The sequence below is a fragment of the Diadema setosum genome, chromosome 9 (assembly GCF_964275005.1).
Source record: "Diadema setosum chromosome 9, eeDiaSeto1, whole genome shotgun sequence".
NCBI lineage: Eukaryota > Metazoa > Echinodermata > Echinoidea > Diadematoida > Diadematidae > Diadema > Diadema setosum.
Window position 1 is genome coordinate 11,344,217 of NC_092693.1, and position 19,530 is coordinate 11,363,746.

The following is a 19,530-nucleotide window of genomic DNA, read 5'->3' on the forward strand; positions in this document are numbered from 1 at the left end:
TTTACGTAAAATAAGTAATAACGTCAAGGACATATTCCAGTGATCTGAGTGTAATCAAAGTTTAGTTTGGGGGTTTTCATGCAATAATATGAACAAATTTCTATATACGAGTACTTTCTGCCCTAGAATACCCTCAAAACATTATCTTGAAAGGAATATCAGACCAATGTACTTTTATTACTGAAAAATATCAATGAGGTGTTGATATTGGTCTGAAAGGTAGGAGTTCTCTTTAGGCAAGGTTCAGCTCACTTACAGATGGCACTTGGTGCCTGAAAACCAATCATTGAATCTTATTGCAAAACATTAACTATTGATCTAGCAAACAAAAACCTGAAGTTTTTGTAGATGATTTTCCCTCTATTCACATTACAAGGAAGCCTCCCATTGGCATTATACGACTGCATCGACTGATACGTAGCACATTTCTCTCGAGTTGGTGTTAGTGCCAGACAACTGATGTCTGCATGTTAGAATTGACATTCACACTTTGAACCTTGTGTAAACCACTCACAATGTAGTATTAGAGGCAGAGTAAAACTGTACTTGGAATATCAAAAGCTCCCCCCTCGTCCCACCAACCCTCACAAGCTTATTATTCCCAGACAGAAACACGGCAGATACCATCCACACAATGGAGTCCGACGCATAGGCATCAGTGACAATTAAATATGTTGCCCCGTCCTCTTGTATGTTGACGAATTCTCAACCATTTTGCCCTGTTCTGATATCATTTTCTATTGCACATTGCATGACAGGCTTAGATATGCTACCCATGAACATTGCATACAGGCTAATTGCTTCCAGATAACAGGACATCAATTCATGTCAGAGATCCGATGAAAACTTGAATGATATGAGCTCGGAATGACTAGATAATAAATAAGTTACTATGTCATGCATATGAACAAGGCATCTGTCCCCCAAACCAGCATCACATGGCATCAAAGTGGAAGCGATGAGCTTCTTGTCTCTTCTCTTTCTCATCATCTTTCTGCATATATAAAAGCAAGAGAGGGAGAAAATGAGAAAGAGAACAAAAATAATAAGAAAGAGATGTTGGAATTGTGAGTGCAGGTAACAGAAAACTTTTGATGTGTTTCCTGCTCCGCCAGCAGTATACAGACTTGGCATGACTTTTTCGGAACAAAATCTATGTCTCTTCATTCCTACTCTGGAGCATAATTCAATGTGCATTACTGTAAAGCAAGAAATATTTGTGGCATAAAATTTTCCAAACTGGAGCAGACAGCCTTTTTCGCGGTATGAAATTTTCGCAAATTGGAGCTGGCGGCCTCTTTTCGACATGAAATTTTTGTGAATTTGCCACTGGCATTCAATGCATATTGTGTAGATAAGAACTTCCGCGTGGATTTTAGTTTTGCATTCATGCAATTAAAATGCACACAAAAATTTCTGTGTGTTACCGTACACCGTGACATGACTCAGAGTAGTGCTGTGTTATACTAGGCATCCTCTCTGTTTGTTCTAACCAATACGTACATCTAGCAACTGTGAACTGACAGCCAATCAGAAAGGCAACCAAAAGATGTGGGCTAATGGAGCCCCTTGTGTAATGGTATATCCATTACCTAGAAGCCAAGATTTGTCAGCTTTGCGTGCAGGTATGAGTATCATTTTCCTCACAAGTGGCCATGGAATTTTGCATTCATCATTTGTAAGAAATGCAATCCAAGCATAGTCATAGAGTTTGCATGAAAATGGATTTTATGGATCACCAGAATCTCCCCCCCCCCCCCCCCCCCGATATGTTACTAATTTTAATGTGTTGAACAATCTATTGAAATCGTGCCGGATACAGATATCTCAAAGTAAAAATATTGACATAAAGACAGCACCCTTCATCAGCTAATAGCAACTTACTGCCCAATGTTGAAAAGTAATTCTACATCATAACTGTCTTGGTGAAATGAACAACAACAACAAAATAATAACAATAATAAAAATAAAAAGAAAGGCAGCAAACACGAGAGTGGTGACATACCCTTTCTTTGTAGTGCAGGCCAGCGGCGGTAAGAGCAAGGACGGCACAGGTGCAGATGAGAACGACACCAGTCAGCAGCACTGACTGGCCAGGGATGATGAGAATTTTACTGATCCAGCTGCAAGGAGGAAATATCACCAACACATCAACATTTTACCATACGACCCTCGCTTGACACATATACCAATACCTACAGAATTATAATGTTATCTCATACTAAGATTTGAGCATAAACATATGTAATCCAAAACAATTCATTTTCATGAAATACAAGGAAAAGTAGAAATTACACGGTGCGTAATATATGTCCCCGCCGGAAGTAGCATTTTGTAACAAAATGTGCAATATAGGTCAAAAATCAAGGTCAAAGGTCAAAGAAGACAAAGGTCAAAATTCTGTGTAGAAGTTTTGAAGCCCTCACCTAGTGCCATCACCTAAAGCAAATGGAATCGAAATTGGGTTAGAAATGGCGAAGGAGTAGCATTTTGTAGCCAATGTACAATATAGGTCAAAAATCAAGGTCAAAGGTCAAAGAAGTCAAAGGTCAATATTCTGTGTAGAAGTTTTGAAGCCCTCAACTAGTGCCATCATATAAAGCAAACGGAATCGAAATCGGGTTAGAAATGGCGAAGGAGTAGCATTTTGTAGCAAAATGTACAATATAGGTCAAAAATCAAGGTCAAAGGTCAAAGAAGTCAAAGGTCAAAATTCTGTGTAAAAGTTTTGAAGCCCTCACCTAGTGCCATCACATAAAGCAAATGGAATCGAAATCGGGTTAGAAATGGCGAAGGAGTAGCATTTTGTAGCAAAATGTACAATATAGGTCAAAGGTCAAGGTCAAAGGTCACAACGGAAATTCTGTGTACAAGTTTTAAAGCTCCCATGTAGTGCTATCAAATAAAGCAAACAGCATCAAAATTGGCTCATAAATGACAGAGAAGTAGCAAATTGAACATTTTGATCACACACGGGCGCACACACGGACGGACGCACGGACGGACGGACGGACACACACACGTACGGAGCCCGTTTCATAGTCCCCTGCTCGAACTCGTTCGGCGGGGACAAAAAAGTTTATTTCATCAGAAGTGGGTAGATTTATAAACATTTATAAGCATTGTTAAAGATACCGAGTAACATAGTTCCCTTATGGTTTTGATTCTTTTACATTTTACTAAAAATGAAAATAATTCAAAATCGACACCACACTGTAGAGGAGATGGAGCTCTACGGCATGATATCAATAATGCCCTTCTGGTTCTAAGTCAACAATATTACATTATCAATATGCACAGTTCCAAAATTCTGATAATTCTCTGTACATGCATAGTAGCAGGGTTTTATTCGCGATGTTTTATTTTCTTGAATTTTGCCAAGTCAACTGATGCTGGCATAATCAACAAATGGCCAAAATACTGCCTCCTCCAAAGCAAGTGCATTGTTTACTTTCATCTTAAAAAGGGATGATACTTAAATCTCACTGAGTTATTGTGATCCCTCATTGCAGATTCAACCATTTGTAAAACTGTTGTAAGTCCTAATTCGCAAAATATTATACTCATAAGATACATAGTCTACACTGTACAGTCGTGCAGAAAATATTGAATAACTTTTTGAACTTGAACTCTGATGAAACTGTCAACTAGACCAACTATTGTGACAATTTGAGTTACAACTTCAAGGTAAACCTGCAGTCATTGGATACACGCTAATGCTTTACAATTATTGGTAGTTACTAGTATTTTGAAGGCACCTTGCTTTACTTACTCATCAGGTTTATCCAAGGGAGAGGGGATCACAATGAGCTGTGAGTTGGGGATTATTGAAGTCCACTCATGCACTCTAGCATTCTACACCAACACAGAAAGAAAACAAAGCAATATTCAGTCAATAAAACATAAGAATTGAATTATTTCCATTTCTTAGGTCATATTACTAGAATACAGTGCACTACCGTTATAACAACCACAGTTATAACAAAATTCCAGTTACAACGAAATAAAAATTTAGGCTGCAACATTATCCGCTCTATGTCTTTTATTGTTTAATTGTTCGGTTATAACCAAATTAAGATTTAATAAAAAAAAAAGAAAATTGCCGGTCCCGAGGACTTCGTTATAATGGGAGTCCACTGTAATACTATTATAGCTAATTTCATTCCTTGTTTATTTTATTCCAATACAAACGTATTTGTAAGGACATCCAAAGAGTCTCATCATATATTTCACTTCTTCTATCTATTGGAGTATCCACCTAATATACTGGTAGTCCATTTTGATTTCTACTAACATTTTCGGAATTAGCAAGGAGGACTCCTGAAATTGCAACGGTGACATCAAATAGGCAACCTGGCATTGTAGGAAGCCTACATCCAAATCTCATCTCCTTCAACCAGCACTTCAGGCCAGAGTAACTGGGTCCATTTTGAGCTATCACAGTGATGTCAAAACAAAACACTTCTATCCTCTTCAGGCGCACCAGTGAAAAGTCACACGGATGGGTGCAAAATCAGTCTCGCAGTAGAGTTTAACCTGTTTTAGCTAACTTCCCTGAAGGAGAGATAACTTACATAATAACACTGATAGGCACAGATGCTTAGGCAAAGTTTTCAATGTGGCTGTCTGGGAAAGTCTGATTTTTCTTCTTCTTTTTTCCTGAGCTGGTTAACCCACCTTGCCAGAGTCTGACACTGCCGCCGGAACGCCCACCCTCAGGTAGTCCACAAAATTTGGATTCTGCCCCAGACCAAGAAGCACGTAGGGCAGCTGTAAGGAGAAGTACGCTGACTGCGAGAGCTGGGTGCCTGGATAAGACAAGCAAAAAAAAAAAAAGAAAACCCAACAACACTTAGTGCTCTTTATCAATTGTGCTGGTTTCATCATGATTTCCAATTCCAATATCAGAACCTTGGATCACTAGTGTTTTAAAGCTATATTCTTCTCTGTCCTGCTCCTTTAAGCTCTTTAGGGAAGCTAAGAGGAGGGGGGTGGGTCAAATTGATGCTGATAGTTGATGAAAAATCAATGAAATGTTGACAGGAAAGTAAAACATGTCCAATAGGAAGGGGCAAATGGCAAAAATTAGACAGAGTGAGACTAAAAGAGATAAAAATGGTCTCCTTACCTCCACTCTTTTGAGTATTCCCCGTTGAGCTGGTGGTGTCATATCTGACAGCTGGGCCTGGTTGATTGATACCGTAGGGCTGGACAGGGACGGGAGGATAGGCAGTAGATCGAGAATGAGAAAATGGTGGACAAAAATTAGTACCCTCCCACTACAACACTCACTACACCAAAAAAATGGACTCTCTTAAGACTACCTTCATGTATACACAGTCACTACTGATGCTTTAGAGAGTTATAAAGATAATGAGATAAATCCCCCAGCAGCAGCTTGGGAAAATATTTTGTGGAGGTTGTATTTTTAAACTGTTGATCACAATACAGTGCATTCACAAATAGACCATAATAATCAAGACTGGCTTATGATGCATCTATTCGCAGTGTTGTGTACTTTGAATGAATGACTGTACATGTTGTACATAACAGAAAGGAAAAAAAAAGTGGTTGCAAAATACCAATCTCATGGATTCTATGGATTAATCTTGTGTCTGGAAACACTGACCCCCCGCTCCAAAACACAGACTTACCGTGTTGCCTCTACCATTCCCTGGACAAGTTGACTCACATAAGCCACGCAGCACTAGGTAAGGAGAAAATCAGAATGACAGATAATAGATGGATGACATATGAATGACAGATGAGTTTACTTTCAAGCTCTGTATAAATGATCACCAAATTGACTGAACCTTGAATGCTTGGTTTCTCAAAAAGAATACTGTCAAATGATAGTGACATAAACATAAACTGCTTTGTTGATTGCTCACTAAACATAGTTCAATGGTGTTTTTCTGCATTCATTCTCTTTTCTGTACGAAAGGTTCTATTTGTACAAGCTTAAAAAAAAAGAAGGAAAAAAAAAATAGCTGATAACCAATAGACAGTGACAGTGAAAGAGACTGTAAGATCACACAGAGTGACAAGATGATGCTGTAAAGTAATACTATAGGCTTTAAAAACATGCAAATGCAATACAGTCCGATCTCAGTTATCAGGAAATCACTTTTCTACATGACTATGTTATTTGGACATGGGTTGGCACTCAATTTGAATACTGTATAAGCTGTTATTTTCATGAGGGTTTAATTTTTGAGAATCACAGTAGGACCATGAATGCAACAACACCAAATATATCGCCATGCGCTTGTGTAATTTGTGCATGAACAATAAACCTCAGTGTCAATTCGTGAAAAGAACATCTCGCGAAAATGCTTGTGACCTCCCAATTCGCGAAAATATCTGTCCACGAAGATGACAGCTTATACAGTAGTCTGAGTTTTTCATGAGTTTTCAGCACAAATATCTTGCTTAAACCAAACACAAAACAACAATTCTTTTGCAACTACCACGTCAATTCAAAAAGTTGGGGAGTCAATGCTGATCATCATGACACAATGTATATTCATGCTACCCACAATGCTGCCGCCAGAAGGAAAAGTATGCTGGGGGTGTTTCATAAATCTGTTCTTAAAGTTACAAACGACTTAGGAACGACTGGTGATCAGTTCTAATGTGCTATATTTATCAGAATTTCTATGATTCAGCACAAGAACTAATCATCAGTCATTCTAAGAACAGCTTTATAAAGTACCCCCAGCTTTCCTAATGGTCTGATCAGAGAGATGGGGGAGTAAAATCTCCCAGGTGTATCTTTACTTACCAGCAAAACTTAGAGAAACAGAGACAAACAAGACAAGATATTTTCAAATAATTTCCACATCATCTTGCGAATAATGAAACATGCAAATATATGAATAATGGTACGATTATGTGCAAATATTGACTGCTTCACAGGACATGGCAAAAACTATTTGCCTAGAGGTGATTTTCCAACAGCACTGTTGAGAAATCACAAAGGGCTAATAATGTTAACCATGACCAAAGAGAAAGCAGTCAATATTGTTTTATATACCACATCTCACTTAATTTTAAGATATTTATGCTAATTTAAGGCACTAAAATGAAGCTGTCGTGCTACTGGTCAGAGAAAACAGAATTATATGTTTACGTTATTAATTACGTGTTTCAGCTGGACTCACCTTCAACCTGCACGAAGTAGGCATCAACACTCATCTTGTTGGCCAGCAGGCACACTCTATTCTCTCCAGACTCAGTCTGGTTGACCAGCATCACATCCAGTTCTCCCTGTGGCCACAACAAACGAACAAACAAACAAACAAACATGTACAAATAAGTTAAACAGAATACATCATTGATAGCTCTGTGGTATGGTAGATATGGTTGCAGACCCTTACACGCTTACTGTAAAACAAGATATTTTCGTGGCATGAAATCGTGAATTGGAGCCGATGGCCTTTTTCACAGCATGAAATTTTCGCGAGTTGCCTCTAACATTCAATGCATATAGTGTAGACAAGAATTTTTGCATGCATTTTAATTTTGCGAATCTTAGCAACATTCCTCGTTTTACAGTAGTCTTAAATCAAATTCCTGCACATTGCATTGTACTCTTGGGACAGGGTTTTCATCATAACTCCGGTGTGTCAAAGGGTTCCCGATAAAGCTAGGGCCACATGAATGGCAGGGACTTTTGAAAGCGTAAGAAATGTGTTCTGGCTGAAAGGAAGAATGCTATCAGATGTGCTAATCCACAAGCTGAGCACAGCAAGATACAAGTGATGATTGCACTATAGGCCATACAGTCCTGTAGTCACATTCAATGTGACATGATCTTTAATATCTCATACAGATCAATGCTTGTCATTTCTGAGGAGGAACGTTCTCTCTTTACCGTGCGCTGAATGTCCAGGAAACTGGCGAGGATGGGCGAGGAGTTGTCTGAGCTGGGATCGGTGATCCACTGCGGAATTAGATTGGTCCCCGCGTTATTCCTGAGCAGGGCTAGCCTCCTCTGGACGGAGGAGCTGAGAACAGAGCAACAAAACTGTGTTCTTGGTGTCAACTCATTTCGTGACAGAATTTAATTCATGTCCAATCATGGCAGAGGCTTGTTGACAAGACATGTTAAAGAGAGCTTTCACGATTTCTTTACGTATGCTTTTGGTCATTTCACTGCTTGAAGTGACATTCCACAAAAATAAAATAAATTGCTACACTGGAGGCATCAAAGAATTTTTTTCTTTCTTTTATGAAAGTATATTTCAAATATGGAGACAATTGATAACACTTTTTTTAACATCTGAACAAGACTTACAAATTACATCATCTCTAAAAAAGCAAGAGATAAATAACTTATATCTGATTATGCTGACATGTAAACAATGTGAAATAGAAAGTATACTAATTAACAAATAGCTGACAAAATTAATGCTCTCATTAAAACTTGAAGCTAGCAAAGCTTGAACAAAATACATAGGTTTAATGTGCAGCCCAGAATAAAGAGAAAGCAGAAGTGTATTTTAAATACGGCATTCAAGACAAATTCCATACTCTCTGTTAGTTGACTGCATGACGACCAGCAGGTCAAAGTACGTGTCCAGGTCGAGGTCGCCGGCCCGCAGCATGAGAGGGAGTGAGGCGAAGTCTGTCAGATGGACAGTGGGGGGCACGAATCCCCATGCCCTGTCGCTGGACAATGTGGAGCCATCAAACATCTGGTGCCACGAGGTCTTGAGAGGTAACAAATTACATTAATCATCAGTCATCATCAAGTCATTAAGGACAACAGTGATGTTCAAACCTACAGCCAGAACATTCATTTCATTACCTCCGCCAAGGGAGGAGGTTATGTTTTCATTACCGTTGGTTTGTGTGTTCGTTCGTTTGTCTATGTGCAAAATAACTCAAAAAGTAGTTAACGGATTGGGATGAAACTTGCAGGAAAGTTTGAGAATGACACAAGTAACAAACGATTAACTTTTGGTGGTGATCCAAGAATTTTTGGGGAATTTATGAAGGATTCTTGATATTTTGGCAGGTAGGGTCAATGAACTTGGGAGTTCAGGCTGCGTGTATTTGAGGTTTGCATGCGCCCACTAGAGTGCCTGCTCTAGTTTTTGCTAGGACGAGGTGCGCCGTGCAGCTGAGGGTTTATGATGTAACAAAGGCTTCTACATTGGGAAATCGGGCGACTTTCAGCACACGATGCTATATGTACATATGGGTGGAAATCACTGATATCTCTATGGAAGAACAAGATCAGAGCTGCATGCTTGGCGGAGGTCCGCGCTCTCAGAGTGCTTTTCTAGTTTACAATGTTTTAAGGACAACACTATTTCTTTCACTTCGGGACCATAGACTACAATGTACATCGTGGAGCCCAAATGAAATGTGTGCACCCAAGCACCGTGAGGAAAGAAAGGCCATTATGTCCACAGACTGGGTGCAATGCGCAGACTTGGTGCAATGCAGACTTAATAACAATATCATTTATAAAGCACTTATTACTTAAGTTTCTAAGCGCTTGCTACTTAAGTTCAGCTGCTGTTACTTGCAAGTCAATTTGAATGGTATTTCATCTCAGTGGTGATGCTAGGTACGAAAGTTCCACTTGTATGTTGTATGATTTACATTATCTATCAAAGCCACATTAGACATGGTGTGGATTGGAGTTTGCACTTAAAATCAAAAGCTACATATCAGAGTGAATACAGGTTAAACAGACACCATGCACAGATGATAAAACACAGAGACTCACCAATCCCTGAAACCTGACGAAGACCGAACCATTGATGCATGCTGCATTGTAGCACACTGGGAGAATGTGATCCATTAGACCATCAGCATCTGTTTTGACACAGGGCCAAGCAAAAATGAGAAAATAGCGGTTGAAACTAATAATGTCGCTATGGCGACTGGTATGCCTCCACCATAATGCATGATTCTCCTAATAGGTCTAGATAGTACATGTGGACAATGTGTGATTACATTTTCACAAAATTGCCAAAATAATAAAATGACAAGCTTGTCACAAATGTGTTGACTGTTCACCTTCCTTGACATAGGATTAATTGGATGAATAGGAGAGCATGTATTTGGGGATTTAAGGACTTTAAAGGTCCAGTTTACCTTTGGGAGCAGTGATTTCAAAAATGTTCAAGATATCACATTTGATGCATATGTGTAGGTCTGTTGTATCACAAAACATCCTACCATATAAAAGTTTTACAATAAAGCCTAAAATATGGGGAGATATCAGCATGCTTCTCAATAAACCATAACTGTATACGGTTTAGTCTGGAAGCATTCTTATTATAACTATTGTTCACATTTTGTGTACTTAAAGGCATAATTTACCATTTGCAGATGAAACAGAAACCCAGCATTAGTGCTTTAAAATAGTTCTGAAATGTGAGTTAGGGATAGAAACAACTACTGTAAAAATTTGAATCTGTATAATCGATGTTAAAGGGAAGATAAACCCCAAGAACAATGTGGATTGAGTGAAAGCAGCAACATTAGTAGAACACATCAGTGAAAGTTTGAAGAAAATCGGACAATCGATGCAAAAGTTATGCATTTTTAAAGTTTTGGTGTTGGAACCGCTGGATGAGGAGACTACTAGAGGTTATGACGTATGAGTGGACTACAATATCAAGAAAATATAAAGAAAATACTACAAAAATCCATTTTTCATGAAAATTACAAATTCCATCAACTTGATATTGACATATGTTTAGGGCAGCAATTATTCCCCCTGCTTTCTGAAAGCGGTTGGTCCACTGCTCTTTCATAATTCTAGAAAAGTGAATTTTTGTTGAATATCCTTTATATTTTCTTTGTATTGTTGTCCACTCATACGTCATATCCTCTAGTAGTCTCCTCATCCAGCGGTTCCAACACCAAAACTTTAAAAATTCATAACTTTTGCATCGATTGTCCGATTTTTCTCAAACTTTCACTGATGTGTTCTACTAATGTTGCTGCTTTCACTCAATCCACATTGCTCTTTGGGTTTACCTTCCCTTTAAGTATTGTTAAACACACAAACTGTGAACAATAGTTATAATAAGAATGCTTCCAGACCAAACCGTGTACAGTTATGGTTTATTGAGAAAAATACTGATATCTCCTTATATTTTAGGCTTTATTGCAAAAATGTTATATGGTAGGATGTTTTGTGATACAACAGACCTACACATATGCATCAAATGTGATATCTTGAGCATTTTTAAAATCACTGTTCCCAAAGGTAAACTGGACCTTTAACAATACTTAACATCGATTATACGGATTCAAATTTTTACAGTGGTTGTTTCTATCCCTAACTCACATTTTAGATCTATTTTAAAGCACTAATGTTGGGTTTTTGTTTCATCTGCAAATGGTAAATTATGCCTTTAACTTGACTTTGACCCATTCATACATTTATGCATTGAGTAATTATCAAGGTACCGGTATGGAGAAAAAGTGCAATTTCTGTATTGAATAGTAAATTGTTACCATTTTCATCTGGCCTTTGACCCTAAAATTCATAAGATAATCACTTTGAAATTACCTCCATAGACTACTGTGCTAGAATTATTCTCGGACCGAGAATAAATGCGATTATCATAGATATCTTCATAGTTAATGTGTTACTTTCATTATTTTTGCATTCTTGTTTGTTTTGTCATCCATCTGAACATAATTAGACTGGTCAGGCAGCTCAGTTTTAGAATTTTTTAAATCGATCAAACACAATATTAATCAGTGGCTTTAAACTGAAGTTAATGGGTCTAACATCTGTAATATTATAAAAATATTTTATTTTTGTTATATCATAAGGACCTTTGTGACCTTTGAACTTTGACCCCAAAATACCAGTGCATATTTGTCTTGTCATACTCTATCCTCACACCAAGTTAAGCGTTCATGTCTCATAGTATGTAAAATACTGTACCAAAAGTTTTTTTTAAACCTGTGACCTTTGACCTTTGACCCCATGACCCTAATATCCAAACAAAGTATTATCCCCCCGGGATATACCCTCATACCAAGTTTGATGTAAAACCACCACACTGTTCTTGAGATATCGACAAAAACAAACGGGACGGACGGATGGACGGACGGACGGACGACCCGAAAACATAATGCCTCCAGCCACTTCGTTGGCGGAGGCATAAAAAAAAAATCACAATCTTGATGGTCATCATTCAAACAAGTCAAGTACAGTGGACTCCCAATATAACAAAGTCCTTGGGACTGACAGTTTTCTTCAAGTTCGTTTAAATATCACAATTTTGTTATAACTGAACAACTAAACAATAACAAAGAACAGAACTGATAATGTTGCGGCCTGAATTCTTATTTCATTGTAAAAGGATTTTCACTATAACCGTGTTCCTTACAACCAGAGTGTACTGTATCAGAATTGGAATTGAGAATGCTAGATTCATCTGTGGCTGAAATTGAAAAATCAGCAACATATGCATTCTATAAAGACAAGTCAGTTACATTAGTTTATATTACAATGTTTTAAATTTTAAAAATTTGAAATTCTAAATGTTCACACATTCATGGTTAGGCTATCATGATGCACATACTACCTTGTTACACAGCAAACCACTGATAGAACTATTCAATGTGCGATTTGACATGGGAATACCAAGCACAGAGCCTTGGTAAAGGCAGAAAGGCAAGCACTCACTCATGTCAGCAAAAGTGGATATTCCCATGTGTTCGATGCGCCCGCCAGGGGGTGGGTCATAGTCCTCAGTAAACTGCCACGAGCTGGGCTCCCCGTCGACTCCCTCCGCGTAGGTCCACACCTCAAAGACGACATCACCGGTCCCCGGCTTCAGAGTGGTCAAGAAAAGGTTGGCCGCCAGGTCTCCGGTCAGATCCAGGAAGGCGTTTGAATTTGGGATCTTGAGGTGGTAATCCTCGCGCCCCCGTAGGACGTGTGACACGAAGTGCCTACTGGAGTTTGCTCTGGAAAGCATTCAACAAAATATGGTATGTACACAAAGGAATGCTACCCCATGAATCAAAACAATATGCTGTGTAAAGGAATGCTACCCCATGAATCAAAATAATATGCTGTGTAAAGGAATGCTCCCACATGAATCAAAATATGCTGTGTAAAGGAATGCTACCCCATGAATCATTTCTATGAAACATGCAGTCAATAAAAAAGGCCTGGGGCCTAAGGCAGGCCTACTTTCACTCACTCTTATATCTTTCTCCAATTTTCCAAACACATACATGTACATGTCTTATTGTGTGTTCCCAAGACAAAGTGACAACTCAAGTTGGAAGCTATATTCTATTCAGCACAAGATGTTGATATCCCTTTTTCTTACGCCGTTTCCTGAAAACATGGTACTTAAAAAACCATGACCTTCCACGTGTTGGTCACATTAATGATTGCACCTCCATATCAAATTTGTTGGCTGGAGCAACAGAAAAGTTACTAAATTTCAAGGCACAGATACATACAGTATTATCATGTCGTACCGTATTATAATTTCTTGAGGACACAATCTACCATTCTTTCTGTTCTGACTCCCATTACAAGTGTTTGACCACTAAAATTATAACAGGAGAAAAACTTGCTTTCACACAGTAATAACTGCATCTTACTACTCAGCTTGCCAACACATTGAACATTTCATTATTATATGTTAAAATTACATGTAGTTAGTTGATACGTTCATACTTGCTATCATCATCTGGGAAATAAATGAAGATAAACTTACCGAGTCAACCAAAACTTCTTCTGTCCATTCACTTCTTCTCCGAAGATATCTGATATTGTATCTGCATTGGAGCTGCAAAAGATGAGACGCATAGAATGTATCTCACAATCTAACTTACGACTACTGGTCAGTTTCTAATCACTGATACAGTTAAGTAAACATGCACATAGTGTCCTACACTCAAATTGAGAAATTATTAGTAACGCATTGTATTTGTAAGAAACCGATCACAGATGTGTTGGGAAAACTAATCAGTTTGATTGGGTTCTTTGTTTCACTGTTTTGTTATCCTTCAGATGCAAATAATTGTATTGAAAATCTCTTCCCGCTATTTTGTTTAACTGCCCTCCCAGTTTAAATGAAAGAAAACACACACATACACAAACTACTCTCAATGAATAATTCAAGAAATGGCAGTCCAATCACATGAAATCCTGGGAATACAACTGGAATTTCAAATTGGCATATCATTAGTCTGTACAATATAATCTCCTATCAATCAATGGCAATATCATAATCCTACGTACAACCTGCCAACCTGTCTTCAGAGAAGTTGAAGACAAACTTTAACTCAATAGCAGTCATTTCAAAATCTGAGTGTTCTACTCTGTATGCCGACTGTGCAGAGAGGGAACTTACTCCATGATCAGTGGCTGATCTCGCAACTGGTCCGTCACTAAAGTTTCATTCACTGGAATAAAATACAAATGCAACACAAGGAATGAATCATTCTTTCAATTTGGTATGGTTTTTCCTCAGTGGAAAATATATGGGTCATTGCAGGCAGCATAAAGTTTTTCAAAAATTTGTACTTCACAAATAAAATGCATGCCTGTAACATCATGATACATGAAAAAGGAACAGGTTCAAGACAGGTATTGCAAAGTGGATATTACATGTGACACCAGAAACATTAGAAAATCAACAAAATATAAACTGTTAAGTTTGTCTTTACATAATGATATACTGATACGTACATCAAATCATTGTAAATGATTCTAATAACCGTGGCAACTTGACCTTTGATGTTTCCAACCTAAAGTACATGTAGCCCGAGATTACAGCTTGAATTTCTCTAGAATATTGTGATAGTTCACCCAAAGATAAAGAGTGGTGGTGGTTAATCATTCTAGGAACATTCTTTTTTTTTTTATCATATTTTTCACGAGATGATACAATTTGACATCAATCTTGAACAATCAACAAAGCTTTATTCAGATGCTTCCACTCCTGCATTACAGCATGGCAGATCTATCGAAATGATTCAATGGCAAACACAGCACTTACCAAATTGCATATCGCTTATATCTCCCCAGTACACAAAGACTCGAGTCGGTGAGGTGGTATTGAAGGGGTCGGATGTGGGTTTTGTTGTGATGAGGAGATCAAGCTGAAAATCTCCATCAAAGTCACCTGATCCTATGCTGGTAATGACATCATTGGGCCTGTTCAAGAAAGAATTCATGTGTAATGTTAGCCCAGCATTCTTTTTGTTGGGCTTACTGTCTGGTCCTTGAAGTAATTCTAACTCCATAGTCATGCTTGTGACAATCCACTATCAAACTAACCTCCTATGGAGAATCTTGATGATTCCCCAAAACAAATGCCATTAAAAACAACAATTTAAAAAGAAATATTCGATCTTCATGTTAAATGAACTTTTCATCACCTGAGGCAAAGAAGTTTGTGTGAAGCCAAGCACTACGCATCCTTGTATGTGCTCTACCTGCTGCAAATTGGTCTGTACAAGCTTGATTTGGTTCTGGGCTCAACACAAGCATGTTGCCTGTTTGAGCCTCGCCTCAGTGCAAACCCAGCCCAGAACAACTAGAGCCTAGACTAAGTAAGGCTGAGTGGCAATGTGACATGTGCCACCTTTAGAAGCTGGATTATAAGAAGTGCAGATAAAGATGCTTTAAATTCATGCACACATGCACAGGCCACATATGTTCTCGATCATCATTTTGAAACAGACTGCAGAATGTAACATTATAAATACTTATATCAGTCACTGCAAGCATACATGAACATGTATTTGTAGTGCAGCACAGGCACAATTTCACAAAACATTTCTACATACGATAGCAACCCTTGCTGCAATGGCAAGTGTCATGGTAAAGACAAGAATCCTGCTTCCTGTTTGACTGTTGTCAGAAGTCATTATTATCATTATTATAGTAAGAACTAATATCTTAATACCTTTTATGAAATGGGACCTGGCTACTTGTTGTAGTACAGTCTACAGAGATAAATAAAAGTGTAGGGCATGCAGTAGTCAACTAATCATTTCCATTAATACCTTTCTATGTATGCCGTTGGAGACGGGTGGAGAATATGTGTGTCATTTCCATCTTTTAGATACAGTTCAGCTCGGTGACCTGAAGGAGGAGAACAAAATATTTACACATGATCATGAACACAAACATAGTCTCATTCTTGATTCAGTAGCTTTCTCCTAGCATGAATCATGATTTACTGGTACAACACTAAACCATTTTGTTTGATGTCAGAATACTTTTGTCCAGAAACCTACAAAATAATGAAGCCTAAAAGTACCCTTCAATTTGAAGTGTATCTACCTTGCAAAATAAACAGGGAGAAATAAATTAGTTTCTACTTCTTGATTGTGTGATTCTCTTTGCCATTGACATTTTTGTACACTAGAAGTACACTATTCCAAAGTTCAGTATCTACAGCATGTACAGTATGTATAATTGTAGATCCATAGTATTTAAATTCCCAACAAAAAGTTACAAAACCATTGCGCCTAGCACCATGCGTGCATTTCCCTTCTTCATGCATAATACTATATAGGCCTATAAACAGAGCTAGAGGGGTGTCGATTTCATATGTGGCCGAGATAGCCCTCCACTTCTGTCTTTTGTTAGAATCATCCCTCAATAAATCACTTTCCCTTTCCCCTTGCTAGCTTCCAAATACCTTCCGATCAACAAGCAGTACAGTGTACAATACATGATGGCCCAATTCAGCAACTCCCCTCCCCTTTCTTTCAATTTACATTTAAGTAATTAAATCATTAATGAATAAATTATATATATATATATATATTTTTTTTTAGAAAATTGGGTCCAACCCCCAGAGCTCCATTAAAAATTAAAAGAACATGTTGGTTTCATTGAAGGCAATGTACTGTAACACATGTTAGACAGACAAACTCGGTATTGATGTCAGCACCCCACATATAGTAGGTGTCTAACACATCAACCCTGTAGAAACTACTGTAAAAGTGAATATTTTCGCGCGACTATTTTTCGCGCTAGGCCGGGTCAGAAGAGTTTCGCGTGTTTTTAATTCCGCGGAATCAAGACATCACGCAAAGGAACGTATGGCAAGCAAAAATATTCGCGTGTTTTCATTTTCGCGCTGGTTTCTGGTTGCGCGAAATGCGCAAAAATTTCAACACCGCGAAAATTTCCACTTTTACAGTACATTGAAACCGACACTCCTCTATAACCGGCTCTGTTTATAGCACTGCGCATAAAGAACAAACTTTCAGTAGGGGGCCTACCCCGGTACTTCACGCATGTGACTGCGCGCATGCACAGTGGTTTTGCATTCTTCACTAGGGATTTGAAGATGTCCAAATATTTTTCTGAAAAACCCAATCTTAACAAGATCGACAGCAAAAAAAAAAAAATCATATTGTAGATTATAAATGCACATACAGTGTAGGAAAAGCATTAAAGTGAATTTCACATGTATTATCAATACAGGGTACCGGTAGGGGTGTTGGTTTCAAAATACGGCACAACTGAGCGTGTCAAAATAACCCTAGCGTTCGAAGCAGTTACAGTATATTCTATCTTGGAGCGTGTACCGCAAACCGCATTTTCAATGCGCGCCCTTGAATTCAGAGTATTTTCCATATTTTCTTTACATGTGAGTAAAATTTCAGGCAAATTGTGAGATATTTTAAGTAAACTTTTATCTATTCTTGATAGAAAAACATTAGGGTGTCAATGGGTTGGAAACCCAACTATTTATTTTACCACGCCGTTTCACCAGTTAACAGTTCATAATACCTCATATCTTTACTTAACAGCACAGCAGCAGCGACCCCAATACGTACGCCCCGCGCCTGGGTTTATTAATCTTTACACCTACTCAGTAACAGGTTAGGTCTAACGTTAGATATCTATACAAAAAATGTTAACCATTCAACCATTTTAAATGTAGACTCTACAGAAGGTTCAATTGAGGGTAAAACATTAAAAAAAAAAACAACAAACAGAATCTACCATTGTCAGAGATGATCACAACATCGGTCTTCTTGTCCATGTTAAAATCTCCAAATGTTGCAATAAGTCCGTCTAGCGGTCCCCCTATTAAAGTATCAGTCATATCAACCAACACTGCATGAGAAAAGCCATTGAAAATGTGTACAGTGATATGTGCCATCCATACGATAAAGAAGTACTCGACTGGTTTTACAGCCATTTTGACGAACTATCCACGCAAACGTCAACGATAAGGAACTAGGAAAAGGATATGAAATCAAGACAGTTCAACAGAGTTATAACAGCCGAGTTAACTAATTCGGCGCCACTCGTTAATTCTGGTAACGGCGTTCTTCTGGTACTTCATCCAATACAAATAATTGTAGCCTATGTGGAACAACTGCACGAAACCTACACACACGACACAGACACTTCGACACGGGGTCCTAGACAACTCAACCACGGGACAGGGCGACCCTGACAAGCTCGACCGGGTCGAGTTGTCCAGTAGGGTCGGTTGAGATTGGTCAACTCGACCCAACGTAATTTGGTACAGATTTTTAGTGAATGAAGCATATTTTTGTCACGTAACTGACAGAAATTATTAAGGTGACGTATGAAAAAAAGTTTGATCGAAATCTTAAAGCAATTTCTTTCTACCTTCTGATATTGCGAAATGATATTTCATGGGACAGCGTATTTTCGCTGCTCTGAGCATCTCGGCTTTTTTTTTTTCTTTTTTTTTTTTTTGTGACGGCAGCTCGAAGGGCCTATAATGGTATCAAGGTGAAAAATTTAAGTTGTTTGGAAATTTGTAGAATGATAAAAACGAACAGCAAAAGATTATTTTCTTTAGATAGCATCTAGACCGTAGTCAAATGCATTTTTTTTTAAATTCTTGGTGGCATTTTCATGAGCACAGGAGTCTTTTTAGTGAGAATGTTGTTTACGTCAATATTTTTCTCTCCTATTCTCTCTCTCTCCCTCTCGTACTCCTTTCACTTCAGTTGCAAACACCGGCGTACGCACGCACAACACAGCTACAGCACTATGGCTGACAATGGCGCTCAAAGTGATTAAACCCTTCTAGATTTCGGTGTTCTAAATACTCTTAGATCTCTTTGATGGCGCTAGATCAATAGGGTAGATCCTATGGCGCCCATCCACCAGGGAGGTGCCCTGCTCCCACCGATACCAGCAGCATATACCAGTATAGCGGGACACCGGAATTGATGGGGGGGGGGGGTGCGTGCTGCAGGTATCTGGTAAAATTTAGTCAGGCTGTCGTCACAAGAAAAAGCCGAGTTTCTCAAGCACTCCGGAAAATACTGTAAAATATCACTTCGCAGGGCTGTTTCCGCGGCGTCGATCCGTTTTCACGAGCGGGAGGCAAAACTTGGACTTGGGACTTGGAATATCATGTGCGAGGGAGTGGAAGGACCGAGCGGGGGAGAATGTATAGAGAAGGGAGGATCCCCCTCCCATACACACGCATGCCAGGGAGATTTTGCACTAGTTTTCAGACCGTTCTGGTGCACACTTTTGGTGATTTTTTTCCCTTATATATA

General features: G+C 38.6%; 1 protein-coding gene across 1 annotated transcript; it reads right to left on the reverse strand.

Moving 5' to 3' along the window:
• Positions 1-322: 322 nt before the first annotated feature.
• On the reverse strand, positions 323-18,255 carry LOC140232567 (T-cell immunomodulatory protein-like). The gene is made up of 16 exons (XM_072312661.1): positions 17,984-18,255; positions 16,024-16,102; positions 15,012-15,169; positions 14,364-14,415; positions 13,725-13,796; positions 12,674-12,957; positions 9,743-9,831; positions 8,536-8,714; positions 7,877-8,009; positions 7,164-7,269; positions 5,655-5,707; positions 5,129-5,207; positions 4,678-4,808; positions 3,773-3,855; positions 2,006-2,123; positions 323-994 (listed from the first exon to the last, which is right to left on the reverse strand). The coding sequence occupies exons 1-16, from the start codon at positions 18,180-18,182 to the stop codon at positions 935-937; spliced, it is 1,875 nt and encodes a 624-aa protein (XP_072168762.1). The 5' UTR covers positions 18,183-18,255; the 3' UTR covers positions 323-934.
• Positions 18,256-19,530: the final 1,275 nt, after the last annotated feature.

What these genes read in the sequence shown, in the direction of transcription:
- LOC140232567 (XM_072312661.1), bottom strand. Translation starts at nt 18,182, where the DNA reads ATGGCTGTAAAACCAGTCGAGTACTTCTTTATCGTATGGATGGCACAT. An exon ending in CCAACGGCATACATAGAAAG is followed by an intron (nt 15,170 to 16,023) that starts GTATTAATGGAA and finishes TTTCTTGAACAG; the next exon opens with GCCCAATGATGTCATTACCA. An exon ending in AAGAAGTTTTGGTTGACTCG is followed by an intron (nt 12,958 to 13,724) that starts GTAAGTTTATCT and finishes AATGCTTTCCAG; the next exon opens with AGCAAACTCCAGTAGGCACT.